Source organism: Lolium rigidum, chromosome 1 (genome assembly GCF_022539505.1).
Source record: "Lolium rigidum isolate FL_2022 chromosome 1, APGP_CSIRO_Lrig_0.1, whole genome shotgun sequence".
NCBI lineage: Eukaryota > Viridiplantae > Streptophyta > Magnoliopsida > Poales > Poaceae > Lolium > Lolium rigidum.
In genome coordinates, this window is record NC_061508.1 from 50,692,657 (window position 1) to 50,706,233 (window position 13,577).

The 13,577-nt window shown below is 44.0% G+C and overlaps 2 protein-coding genes across 2 annotated transcripts; both read left to right on the plus strand.

The window, feature by feature from the left end:
* Nucleotides 1-3,597: 3,597 nt before the first annotated feature.
* Nucleotides 3,598-9,585, plus strand: LOC124685327 (peptidyl-prolyl cis-trans isomerase CYP71). Its single transcript, XM_047219673.1, has 14 exons — nt 3,598-3,878; nt 3,982-4,067; nt 4,227-4,315; nt 4,468-4,707; nt 4,798-4,919; nt 5,384-5,459; nt 5,861-5,968; nt 6,055-6,231; nt 6,527-6,744; nt 6,872-7,004; nt 7,128-7,351; nt 7,618-7,771; nt 7,863-7,965; nt 8,955-9,585. Exons 1-13 carry the CDS (start codon nt 3,637-3,639, stop codon nt 7,944-7,946), a joined length of 1,953 nt encoding a protein of 650 aa, XP_047075629.1. The 5' UTR covers nt 3,598-3,636; the 3' UTR covers nt 7,947-7,965; nt 8,955-9,585.
* An 802-nt stretch (nt 9,586-10,387) lies between these two features.
* Nucleotides 10,388-13,488, plus strand: LOC124685328 (monodehydroascorbate reductase 4, cytosolic). Its single transcript, XM_047219674.1, has 10 exons — nt 10,388-10,486; nt 10,584-10,655; nt 10,779-10,830; nt 10,967-11,047; nt 11,554-11,672; nt 11,827-12,046; nt 12,200-12,318; nt 12,416-12,541; nt 12,744-12,884; nt 13,006-13,488. Exons 1-10 carry the CDS (start codon nt 10,433-10,435, stop codon nt 13,327-13,329), a joined length of 1,308 nt encoding a protein of 435 aa, XP_047075630.1. The 5' UTR covers nt 10,388-10,432; the 3' UTR covers nt 13,330-13,488.
* The last annotated feature ends 89 nt before the right edge of the window (nt 13,489-13,577 follow it).

Consider the following 13,577-nt stretch of genomic DNA (forward strand, 5'->3'; position numbering starts at 1 on the left):
ATCGCCTCAAACTTTCGATCTGGATCCGCCGCATCGACCTCCAGAGTGGGGATAAACGTGCACGACGTCCATCGGGGGGCGCGAGCGCGAAGAAGGGGGTGCTCCACCATGGAGCTGCACCGAGCTCCATCATCGGAGAGGACGAACACCACCTGCAAAAACCAAAAGCCGGCACGCCTCCACCTCCATGACGCCGCCGGCAAGGTACCCTACAGCTCCTACACTATATACAGCTGGGAAACGAGGTACCCCCACCCTCCCGCCGCCGGAGCAGCCGGCGGAGGGAGGGGGAACCGGCGATTCACCGGCGGCGAGGTGGATCTGGGGGGGGGGAGAAAAATCGCCCTCTACTGTAGCGGGTAGGGAAAAGCGTCCAAGGTCTGCTTTGTCCGGGACTTTTCCCTAAGAGAGTTAAATGTTGGCGATACTTTTGCATGACTCTTATCGATCAACGAAGTAATTAAGGGGATTTTCTAGAATGGTTGGAAACATAAATTGTATGTATTAGGAGTGGAAAAGCTATCTCTCTACATAACGAATGCAGTATAGTGAGCATGCGAAAAGATGCACCGTTGTTCTTAAGACAATTGCATTATAAAGACAGAAGAAAGTGCAGAAGCCCGCGCCGGCGGCGATCACGTCTTAGGGGCGTGGACTGTTAACCGAATTGTGGTGGCATTCGGGTGTCAGTGATCATGTGCAGCCGCCCATGGATAGCCAGCCAGCCATGGACGGTTTAGGTGATTAGGTCCATGATCAAACGGCGACAGCGCGCCTGCGATCTCGCGTGATCCTGCACAGTCATGTGGCATGTGACGGAATGGCATCTGTCCCGTGCATTATCATACACACTGCTGAGATCTCGTGTATATTATGCTTTGACGTCTCAACTCCTGACCAGCCCATCATCCTTTGAATACATGTCATTCTCAGGTTAGCTGGGAGATCCATATCCATCCACTAGGGAACACTCCCGCCTAATCAAATGGCTCCTGCTCTTGCCTGCCGCCACCAAGACAGCTACTTCTTGATGCCTGGAATCTGAAATCATACATATACCTACAAACCAAGGAACATCGCTTCTATTAAATGCCATGCTAAGATTCACTTAACCTATTCCATGGCATCAAAGTAAGTACTGGAAGGTAGAGATCAGAGCGAGAACATCATGTTAACTACACTGGCTGATCCTTATCTCAAAAAATTTGGACAACAAAGAAAAGAAGAGGGTGGTTTTAATTTTATTCTTCATATTCCCTATATATTTTCATAATACCCTTTGACAACCATTTTCAATGGTATATTACAAAGGCTATAATTCAAATTGTTTCACATAAGCATCCTGAGTTGGCATCATCTTAACGGGTACCCCAATTCATTTCGTTAGATCCAACATTCAACGAGTTCAGAAACCTATTTGGATCCATATGTACAAAATTGAGCCGTGCATTCGCATTGGCTGATCTTCATGTGGAAATTTTAATTAATTTACAATGCTGATTGCACTCCTAAAATTGTCTGCAACATTTTGAACTGAACAATATTTTAATAAAATTATCATTATGACCATAAAATAAAAGAAATCATGATCTTGCAGATGTGAGAACGTTGAATGCCAAAAATGTATTTATGTGTTCTAGAAAGCTTAACAAACAAACATGATGAACTTGCCAGTGCAAATTTTTAACTGAAAATAGATAGAAACACTACTAAAAACATATCAATTGCTGATTTTTTACTAATTTTTTTGTGGGGAACACTTTCACTAAACATAAATAGATGAAATCTAAAAAAATGTTAAAAGTGCAATAAAGAAAAAAATAAGAAAAAATAATTAAATGAACCAATAAACAAATACAAATGAAACTAAAAGAAAGGAAATAAAGATAACCAAGATAACAGAGGCACCATGGCCTCAAAGACCGGTCAGGCCTGCCTCACTTGTGGTTTCTTGTTGACAGTGATCCCGCACTTGATCATGAGCCGGTCGTTCTACAAGTATGGATATGATTTTAGGTCCATCAGTTTCTTGAACCGTGAATAGCACTGGGTGGTTACATTGGAAGTATATTGTGGGCATTTCCTCGGAGACATCTGGCAAGGGCTGCCTGGAAGCCTCCTCCACCAATTTCAACACTAAGAGGAACCTCACCTCGCAGCCCTTGCTCATGAGATCGAGGAAGACAACGATGTACTCTTAGCCGTCATCCTTAATGTACCATCCAGGTAGTAACAGATGCTCCATTGGTAGCCTCCATCGGAGAAGGTGGCAGAACAAATGTAAATGTCATTCCCAAAGGCCCTTGTTCATGTTGTACTCAATGATCTCAAATGTCATGCGAACCCCCGCACCCCAGAACCCTAAGTCTCTCGTCGGTGATCTCCCGCGCCCCCGGAACCCTAAGATCCCGCACGACTTACCGTAAGTTCTTGACCTCACCTCCGCTGGAGATGTCGCGGCCAGCCGCGTCTTCTCCTTCTCTGGCGAGGTCAATTTTTTATTCTCTTGTGAGCACCCTATCCCCTAACCGGACGTGGCCCATCATGCCCCCTCCATTTGCGTCGGCACGCTAACCGACGCTTAAGGAATCAAATAGGATTTTCCGGAGAAGACTCATTCTTCTCGGCTGGCGCCTCAGGCCTGAACATGTGCGAGGACGGGTAACATGCACGACGAGCGGATGGGCCTGTGCTATGTTGGGAGGTGGGCCTGGAAGTGAAACCGATGAAAATGAAAAAAATCCACCCAGCCGTAATGGGCTAGGCCCAAACACAGGAGTACGCTCAGCAAGCCGGGAGAAAATTCGGTGAATCCTATATGCTGACCAGGTCGGTGGCTACCAACCACCGCACACCCCCGCGGGGAGATGGGCCTGGCCCATTTATGCTTTTTTTCGTTTTTCCATTTTTGACTTGCTTTTTTTCTGTTTCTCTATTGTTTTTTAGTTTATTTTTGTGTTTCTTTTTTTACTTTTGATTTTATAATTTGATTTCCATTTTACGAAATATGAATATGTTCAGGTTTCTAAAATATTTGAATTTTTTATATCAATTTTTTTTCAAAATTCTAAATTTGCTCAAACTCGAAATTTGTTCAAAATGGAAATCGTTCAAATTTAGAAAAAATTTCAATTTTCTGAAATTCGTTTAAATTTCGTAATCTGTTAAAAATTTGAAATTTGTTCACTTTCCAAATTTGTTCAAATTTTAAAAAATGTTCAGGATTTTAAAATATATTTTTAAAAAGCTGCATAAATTTTGAAGTTGTTCAGATTTGAAAAAGTTCAAATATTTTAAAAGAATCCTCGAAAACTATTTTTGGTTTTCCAAAAAATGTTGAGATCTAAAAATGCAAAAAAAACAAAATAAAGGAAAGAAAAGGTGTACCTGATGGGCCGCGGCCCATGAAACTTCTGCCCGTCCGTGGGGGTGCGGTGGCTTGTTTCCGCCGACCAGGTCGGCAGAAAGCATCTCCCGAAAATTCGCGTTGTGTTTTTGTGTAATTGAACTTTTGCTAATAAACCCCACAACATTCTTTAATTAACAGGAATTACCCTTTACCTTCCCGAAGCGCCCCCAAACACGCGCTCCCCCCAAATCCCCAGAACCCTAGTGGAGAGAGAGCTCGAGGTCGCCATGGCGACGACTCGCGAGTCCACCGCCAATTCCACCCTAACGAGCGCGACGGCCGAGGCTGACGCAGAGCGCGAGCAGGAGCACGGCAACGGCGCGGCTGCCGCCCCTGCCGTGGTGCAGCAGCAGGAGGAGGAGGACGGGGATGAGTTGATCGGGCCGGGCCCCGCGCCGCCGCAGAAGCGGCAGAAGCGCCCGCTCCAGTTCGAGCAGGCTTTCCTCGACGCCCTCCCCTCCGCCGCCATGTAAGTCTTCTCCTCCTCGCAGTTCAGTGCCGTAGGATTTGGGACGGGCTTGTGCCTGCTTCCTGGAGCAGTGGCTAACTGCGGCGGCGGTTGCCTTTTGCAGGTACGAGAAGAGCTTTATGCACCGGGACGTCGTCACCCATGTCGCGGTCTCCCCCGCAGACTTCTTCATTACCGGGAGCGCTGATGGTGAATTTCCCGTACTTATATGTCTCAACATACTGGCCTGTTTAGTACTGATCTTTTTGGTAGTGGATGAATTTGACATGCTAGATCTATGCAGGGATCAGTATCCTTCAGATTATAAGAATGTTGGTTAATTCTGCTTCATTTAATTGTTCTGCGCAGGACATCTGAAATTTTGGAAGAAGAAACCTAGTGGGATTGAATTTGCTAAACACTTCCGGTCTCATCTCAGTCCCATCGAAGGCTTAGCTGTGAGTGCACACATTCTTATGTTCCACTTCTTCAATTAAGATATTAGGATGCCACATAGTAGATTTAGCTTGTTAGTCACTACCCTTAGTCATTGCGCCTACCTGCCATATATTACAAACAACTGCAATTATAGCGTGATTCGGAAATGCAGGTCAGTGTCGATGGCTTACTTTGCTGCACGATCTCCAACGACCGGTCTGTCAAGATATACGATGTTGTAAACTATGACATGATGTTCATGATGCGTCTCCCATTTATTCCTGGGGCGATTGAGTGGGTTTATGGACAGGGTGATGTTAAACCGAAACTTGCTGTTAGTGACCGGAATACATCTTTTGTTCACATCTATGACACTCATTCTGGTTCAACCGATCCAATTATCTCCAAAGAGGTATATTTTGTTGTCGTCTTCTGTTTGTGTTTGTGAATTAAAGTAACCAAAGGACTTTTACTGACTACCGAGCTTCTTCTTCGAATGCAGATTCATTCTGGCCCTGTAAAAGTTATGAAATATAACCATGTTCAGGATGTTGTGGTGTCTGCTGATGCCAAAGGACTGCTGGAATATTGGTCTCCATCTACCCTCAAGTTTCCAGAAGATGCGTATGTTCTTGCCTCTTGGAGTTATTTTCAGCGTTATGTTTCATCTGATTTTGTCTGTGCCAAAACAAATTCCTGAGTAATTGCAAACGTGAGTTTGAGTACATGCTTCCACTTTCTAGTAGTTCAGCTGAAAACTTGGCAACTGAAGAAATGCAGTATATTTGTTTACCCCTGCAAGTTCTAACCTTATTTAATTCACTAACTTTTGCTGAAAACTTGGCAACTGAAACACATATATGGTTGAACCCTGTAAGTTCTAATTAGATATTTGTATGTTAATTTCAAATCTTGTTCTGCCAACCTAGGTCTAGTTGTTTCTCATTGGATTAGTATTTTAATGTTCTACGAGGTCTTTCATTTCAAGATAGCTATAGTACATGTGCTCTGAAATGTTCTTTTCCTCATCATATATGCATCAACTCATTGACTTATCAATACTTGACACTGCTATCTGCTTTGTGCAGGGTTAACTTTCGTTTGAAGACAGACACAAATCTATTTGAACTTGCAAAATGCAAGACGAGTGTGTCTGCTATTGAGGTACCTTTTTATTTGATCATTATATTACTTCTATCGTTTCTTCATTCCTGCAGACGGTTGCACACCATGGGTTGAGCGCTTTGCGGCAGACTAAATGTACTCCTAAAAATAGGCTGCCACACATCATATATTTCTTTCTTTTACCAGCAAATCATTTCAATGATAGAGTTACCTGAATATGTAAGATATATCCATCTTATGATCTTTTCTCATCAGTAGTTGGCTAGATCACTTCATCCTTACCTTAAATATAATGGGCTAAAGATGATGTCAATCGTTTGGCAAAAACCTACTTACGTCGAGTGCATTATGAGATCTGGGACTTACATAGAAATGATAGTAACTGTTAATCTTCTTAATATACATGGAGTAAGTCTAATTAATGAGTGGGTCTTCTCCAGGTGAGCAACGATGGCACTCAATTTGCTGTCACATCCCCTGATCGCAGGATAAGGGTATTCTGGTTCAAAACTGGTAAATTAAGGCGCGTGTATGATGAGTCCCTCGAGGTAAGATACTTCCTCTGTCCAATGCTTACACATCACAGTTGAATATGTTAACTTTGTAACCTCTAACTAAATGTTGTTACTTGCAGGTGGCACAAGATCTTCAGAAAAGTGATGTTCCGTTGTATCATCTTGATGCTATTGACTTTGGGCGAAGAATGGCTGTTGAGAAGGAAATAGAAAAGACAGAAAATGTTCCACAACCTAATGCTGTATTTGATGAGAGCGGCAACTTTCTTATTTATGCCACCCTTTTGGGCATAAAGGTACTTAGTTCCTAAGTTTTTTCCATTTTCCCTTTATATTTTGTTCTTTATGTACTTTAATATTACCAGTCTATTATTGTTCTATTCTAGATGATAAATAATTCTCATGAAATATATTAATGATGTTAAACACTATACTTGTTCTTCTGAAATAACAATATAAAGAGAGTTGCTCATTATGCACTAAACATGATGCATGAGTAATGGCATTATGCACTTCTGTCTGGCATTTTACACCTGTGAGTTACTCAGCTCAACATCTTCCTGAAAGTCTATTATTATAACACATACGCAGGTTGTAAATTTGCACACGAATAAGGTTTCCCGCATCCTGGGGAAGGTAGAGAACAATGAGAGGTTTCTGAGAATTGCTCTATACCAAGGCGACAAAGGCAATAAGAAGGTTAGGAAAATCCCTGCAATAGCTGCTAATGTCAATGACACCAAGGAGCCTTTATCAGACCCTACTCTGCTATGCTGTGCCTTCAAGAAACACAGAATATATACCTTTAGGTATGCCAGTTCAAGCATCCCAGGAAAATATTTCATTGGCTGGTGCCCAGTACCCTCTTCTGAATTTTGTTCATGTATGTTATTTCCTGGAAGTTTGACACCATGCTTCATCCTTATTACTGTACAGTCGTAGAGAGCCTGAGGAGCCTGAAGATGCAACTAAGGGTAGGGATGTTTTCAATGAAAAACCCCCACCAGAAGAGCTTTTGTCTGTATCAGAGCTAGGCAAGACTGCTACGACATCACTACCTGACAGTTTGGTATGTTTTCTCAACACTTATAATTTGTTTGTTACTTTATATCCGAATCATGTGTGGAATTGATATCTTAATTTATCATTTTCTTCATTGCCTGAATCTGTAAGATTTTACTTTCTGTTTCAGGTGTTTCATACTTCAATGGGTGATATTCACTGTAGACTATATCCAGAAGAGTGTCCAAAAACCGTGGAAAATTTCACCACTCACTGCCGGAATGGTTATTATGACAATCTCATATTTCATCGTGTAATTAAAGGGTTCATGGTCCAAACTGGGGATCCTTTGGGGGATGGTACTGGTGGGCAATCAATCTGGGGTAGGGAATTTGAAGATGAATTTCACAAAAGGTAATTTAGCTACATATATGGCTTATCTTGTTCTCGTTTCTACAAAATGAGTCCTGTTGTCCAGCTTAATGCACCTTGTAGTCGAATACGACTGTAAAGTTTGTCACTCAGTGAAAAATCTCGTTATACTTGTGTACATACCTTTTACCGTACACAACTATCATTGTTATAGAAGAAATCAACGCCTTTAATAGATAAGCACTATCTTTTATGGATAGACTATCCCTTATAGACTGTTAGTGACCACTTTCTTGGCTGTATTGCAGCTTGAGACATGATAGGCCATTTACACTTTCAATGGCTAACGCGGGACCGAATACTAATGGTTCTCAATTCTTTATCACCACTGTTGCTACTCCATGGCTAGATAACAAACATACCGTGTTTGGTAGAGTTGTGAAAGGGATGGATGTTGTTCAGGTATCAAACTTTTGCATATTCCCTTTAGTGGCTGAATGTTGTCTTCTCATTTCCCTAATTTGGTCTTCTTAACATTCTGTTCTGTTTACAGCAAATTGAGAAGACCAAGACCGACAAGAATGACAGACCCTATCAGGATGTGAAGATCTTGAATGTTACGGTGCCCAAGACATAAGCTCCTGTTTAACCAACTGGTTAGTAGTTGTTCTCTCGGTTTCTCCCTTTAACCTTATCATTCTTTTCGGGATTGAAATTTCTACACCTTCCGTTCTGAATTATAAGTTCTGGCATTTTTTTTTAAAATTGCATGTATATAGACGTGTTTTAGTGTGTCTGATCACTCATCCCAGTCCATATGTAGTCCATATTGAAATATCCAAAACATCTTATAATTTGGAACGGAGGGTGTAGTTGCCTTGTTGTACATCTGGAGACAAACTTCCATATTTGGAATCATTTTCTTGTATTATTGATCTGTTCTTCTGGGAAGTTAGATCTACTGTTCTGATGTGAGCAAAACGATGCACATTTCACGAATCTTAGCTGCATGCTTCAAAGTGAACAATAATTCAATCTTGTTTGATGGGTTCAATGCTTTGTGAACAACTCTGTAAAAGTAAAATAAATCAACAAAACTCATCAAAGCGGGCAGGGTGCAATTCCAGTAAGAAGAGAGTCGATCAATTTTACGAGGGGGACTGGACCTGTATGTACATAAATGAGGACTATCAGTCATTATGATGGAGTATGAAAATCCCCAACCCCCACATTTTCATGTTACAGTTGATTACGGTGCTGAAGATGCAGGGTGTAGTTTTCTTTTCCTTTTGGTGAGTTTTATCAACTATTGGCCCGTCGATCATTAAGTAGCAAAACTAAACGCATCTGTGATTTAGGCAAACGTGGGGTGAGATCGAAGTAGCCAATCCGAACACCCTGGATTACTCTCTCCATTCCAAATTACCCTGTGTTTTAGTTATGGTCAAAGCCCAACTTCGTAAAGTTTGACCAAGCATATATGGAAAAATATAATAAGCATCTAAAAATTTGGAATGGAGGGAGTAGCAATTTTCATGAAATCAGAAGTGGCGTATATTCTTTATTTCCTTCTATTTTTATCTTTTTATTTTTAGAAAAAAGAGCATGGCCTTACATTTCTTGTGTGTTCATGTGCTGTCTGCAGGGTTGCTACATTACCGGCTGAAGGACGATTCACTGACCTGTCTGAGATAAATTTGCTTCCGTTAATTATCCCAGAAGGGTCGTGGTGCTTCGAGTTTACCTTCTCCACCAGACGAGTGGAGCAAGACCATGCAACTTGTTCCTGGACCATCAAAGTTCTACCGGGCTTTTGACTGAGAGCCATGACCAAAGGCTAAATCATAACAATTTTCGCTGTGCACAGAACTATTTCCCCAAAATTTATCACGGGAAAAACTGACATCCTAGTAGTTGCACGAGGATGAGTGCGGATTTTTCCAATGCACGTTTTAAGTTTGTATCTTGATGAGAATGTTTTGTAAAACGCTGATATAGTTTCCTGGCGTTATAGCAGTCTGATTTACGCATGTTGATGTTGACGGTTGAACCGATGGTCGTGTCTTCGCTGACCAAGTGTAAACGGACAAGGGAAGGTGGAATCTTTCCATTCCTTGGCCGTCGGTGTGTACCTTTTCTATTGGTACAAACGGTGGATATATTATTGCCGCGGGAACCTGGACTGCGTAGGAGAATAGGAGGCATCTGTTTACGTGTTGGGTGTTCCCATGGTGTGATCACTGTCACAGTAAGTAAGCTGACTGATTCTACTCAAACTCTGGACGTTTCTGGATTGTTCTCCATTGTTGAGTGTTGCTGTCGAGGGAAAAGTGATGTGTTTGCGCTCTTCGACCGGCGGTAACTTAGCTAGTTACCACCTCACTCTCTTTCTTCATTCATTGCTATGCCATGTCACCAAAATACCTTGGGTTGTGTGATGTTACTAGCTAAGTTACTCCCACTATAAACGGTCTTACTGTCACAGCAAGCAAGCTGACTGGTGCTGCCCAAATTCTGGACGTCTCTAGATTGTTCTAGTTCAAATCTCCATTTTTGAGTGTTGCTGTCGAGGGGAAATAGTTGTGTTTGCCCTTTTTGACAGGCGGTAATTAATCATTTCCAACCGTCGTTAGGTACAAACACTGTTGCTGAACAGTTTTATTTTTGAACAGTTGAGCTTTGCTGTACCTGATTTGAAAATAAAGTTGCAGATAATATATTACGTACAATCTGATCGCAAGCCATTATTATCGATTTTTTGAGTCTGACGTCAGCTCGTAGGTGTGTCATGCACTGCTATTTTTCTAACTGGTGGCGGGGACAGGTAGACAGAGGCAGCCAGGGGCTAGTGAGCCGCCACGGTGGAATGGACCGGGAAGCAGCCGGGAATTGGCCGCGTGGACAGGGCCCGCGCCAAAAGTTGTGGAAACGTAAGCGGACGGAGCCGATTGGCCAATTGGCTGCCACCTGCCACGCGAAGCGAATAAAAAGCGAGCGATCGGCCGGGTTTTCCTCCCACCTTCCCCTGCCCGCTTCCTCGCTCGCCATTCTCCCCCTTCCGCTTCTTTCATTCATTCATTCATCCACCCGTTACAAAAATTGATCCATCGATCGATCGCGGAGATGGCGTCGGAGAAGCACTTCAAGTACGTCATCCTCGGCGGCGGCGTCGCGGCGGTACGTGCTCCCCGTCCCCCTCTTTCTCTGCTCCCTCCGGCACGTTTGGAGGCTCTGATTTTCTGACGAGGCGTGGCGGTGGTCATCTTTGACGCAGGGATACGCCGCGAGGGAGTTCGCCAAGCTGGGCCTCCAGCCCGGGGAGCTCGCCATCATCTCCAAGGAATCCGTACGTCGCCCACCCTTCCCCAACCTCCTCCCGGACGCGGCTCACTCCGCTCGATCGAATTGAAATCGAACCATTTTTCTGTGTATAACGATATTAACCGCCGAACGTTCGCTGCATTTTCAGGTTGCTCCGTATGAGCGCCCGGCGCTCAGCAAGGGCTACCTCTTCCCACAGAGTAAGTACGGAGCCCCTACCTGCCCACACGGAAGGGACTTTTCATCCTTCCCGACCCAACCGTTGACTGAATTCCTGTCATCAGTCCCGCTGCATTTTTCCATGCTGAACTCGAACCGTGTGTTTCGTGCCAACAGATGCCGCCAGGCTTCCGGGGTTCCACACCTGCGTCGGGAGCGGCGGGGAGAAGCTCCTGCCGGAATGGTACACGGAGAAAGGTGAGGAAACGTTTCCTCGTCTCTGGAGAGCGGTTACCGATTCTTTACCATGGATATATCTCTCCCAGCAGCAGCGTGGTGCTGAATTTTGCTTATATCGTTTTAAGGTCAATGCTGGGTAGTACTGCATGCTGTGTTTAATCATCCTCATTCGTGGTTCTACCGACAATAGTCCGAGTCACATACACAAGTGAAATTCCAAGTTTTGCTGTAATAACCATCTCATGGTTTGCTAAAGTTGCTTAACTAAACAGCTGTGGAAGTTTCGATGAAATGGAACCCGGGAGGCCACTCCATCTAAAAACTTTCGCTAATAAGCTTCACTGCATTTATGTCGACGTTCGCAAGATGAAATGTTGCTCTAGTTATTATTTTTCCCTTCATGTCTGGAGTTTGCATTAGTATCTGACACCTTAGTTGAAAATGTGCAAAACAGAGTACCTGTTGTGTCCTTTTGTAAGGCTTTTTTTGCAGTTCCGATAAGTGACGACTATGTCTGTTTGCAGGCGTTGAGTTGATCCTCAGCACGGAAATTGTCAAGGCTGATCTTGCCTCCAAGACATTGACCAGTGCAGCTGGACCAACCTTTACCTATGAGACCCTGCTCATTGCCACCGGCTCCTCGGTGAGTTCCCAACTGTGAAAATTTATCACTGCAGCATAAATTATCTGCAGCATGTGCTATTGTTTCTGACCTTGTCAATCTTTCTTTGGCCGACTCAAGTCTCTTCGTAATTATGTTACTCACTATATTTGTATTTCTCTGCCTGCTTGCTCAGACCATAAAGCTCACTGACTTCGGTGTTCAAGGAGCAGAAGCAAACAACATCTTGTATCTGAGGGATATCGATGATGCCGACAAGTTGGTTGCAGCTATGCAGGCAAAGAAGGACGGAAAGGCCGTCGTTGTCGGAGGTGGCTACATAGGACTTGAGCTCAGCGCAGCATTGAAGATCAACAATTTCGATGTCACTATGGTGTACCCAGAGCCGTGGTGCAGTAAGTCCCGTTATCCTTATCTGTCAAGTATATACCGTGTTCCATTTTCTGAATACTTAGCGCATCAAATAAAACCCATTTTCTCGGCATACTTTCATACACATTGACAATTATGTCAAAGCAATCTTAAACGGGAAATGCCATCTGTTGCAGTGCCCCGTCTCTTTACTGCCGGCATCGCTCATTTCTACGAGGGCTACTACGCTAGCAAAGGAATCAACATTGTGAAGGGCTCCTACGCAACTGGTTTTGATGCTGATGCTAATGGCGACGTGAGTTCTTAGTTGTGCTCTCTTCGGTTTCAGTCTGATTGTGGCGTTCCCGGCTCAGGGCAGTGCTCACCTGCTTCGATCTGTTTCTGCTTGTCAGGTTACTGTTGTCAAGCTGAAGGATGGAAGAACACTCGACGCGGACATCGTCATCGTTGGGGTCGGTGGCAGGCCACTGACAGGCCTCTTTAAAGGCCAAGTTGACGAGGAGAAAGGTGGACTCAAGGTCAGTTCAGTGATATGTTGATGAATGATGTTATCCGACTGAATTTTAGAAAAAATATTATCCAACTGATTCGACGACCTAATAATTAGCAGCTGCATTCATATTTTTCTGCACCTTTGGGCACGTTTGTTCGTTCAGTTTGTTCTTGATGCTGCCTTTAGTTTTGACAATCTCTTCTGTCCTGTCCTGTGCTGTCACCCAGACTGACACATTCTTCGAAACGAGCGTCGCCGGTGTGTACGCCATTGGTGATGTGGCCAGCTTCCCCATGAAGCTCTACAACGAGCCGAGGAGAGTGGAGCACGTCGACCATGCTCGGAAATCAGCCGAGCAGGCCGTCAAGGTGAGCAATCCTTCTCGAACCCACTAGGAATAACAGTTTGTTTCCAGTGAAATTCCTGGGTTCCAAACGGTACATTGTCTGTCAGACGACTTTGACATCAAAAGTGTTGGTCAATTTGCAGGCGATCAAGGGCAAGGAGTCCGGCGAGACGGTGGCAGAGTACGACTACCTGCCCTACTTCTACTCCAGATCGTTCGACATTGCGTGGCAGTTCTACGGCGACAACGTCGGCGAGTCGGTGCTGTTCGGGGACAATGACCCAGCGGCGGCCAAGGCCAAGTTCGGCACATATTGGGTCAAGGACGGCAAGGTCGTCGGCGTGTTCCTCGAGGGCGGGTCGGCCGACGAGTACCAGGCCATCGCTAAAGTCGCTAGGGCCCAACCTCCGGTGTCAGACCTGGAGGCCCTCGGGAAAGAAGGGCTCGATTTTGCCGCCAAGATATGATGATTTGTCTATGTACGTCTGTACATTTTGTGTCTGTCTACGCTTCCTAGTTCTTAGCTCAGAAATGAGGTTTGATTTTCTTTTTTGGAATTTGATGTTGGGAGTAATAACACTACTATGGTTTGATTCCAATAATGTTCATAGCTTCGGTTTTATTTATCTCGTCATCGCATCAAAAAAGTACAACCAGGAAGACCCTCCCAATCGAAATACTCAATGACACAGTTCAACTCATGGCACTTTTGTTG

Excerpts from the sequence above, each read along its gene's own strand:
- LOC124685327 (XM_047219673.1), top strand. The coding sequence starts at position 3,637 with ATGGCGACGACTCGCGAGTCCACCGCCAATTCCACCCTAACGAGCGCG. Across the intron at positions 4,068-4,226 it reads CATTACCGGGAGCGCTGATG|GACATCTGAAATTTTGGAAG; the intron begins GTGAATTTCCCG and ends TGTTCTGCGCAG. Across the intron at positions 7,352-7,617 it reads GAAGATGAATTTCACAAAAG|CTTGAGACATGATAGGCCAT; the intron begins GTAATTTAGCTA and ends GCTGTATTGCAG.
- LOC124685328 (XM_047219674.1), top strand. The coding sequence starts at position 10,433 with ATGGCGTCGGAGAAGCACTTCAAGTACGTCATCCTCGGCGGCGGCGTC. Across the intron at positions 12,047-12,199 it reads GTACCCAGAGCCGTGGTGCA|TGCCCCGTCTCTTTACTGCC; the intron begins GTAAGTCCCGTT and ends CATCTGTTGCAG. Across the intron at positions 12,885-13,005 it reads CAGCCGAGCAGGCCGTCAAG|GCGATCAAGGGCAAGGAGTC; the intron begins GTGAGCAATCCT and ends GTCAATTTGCAG.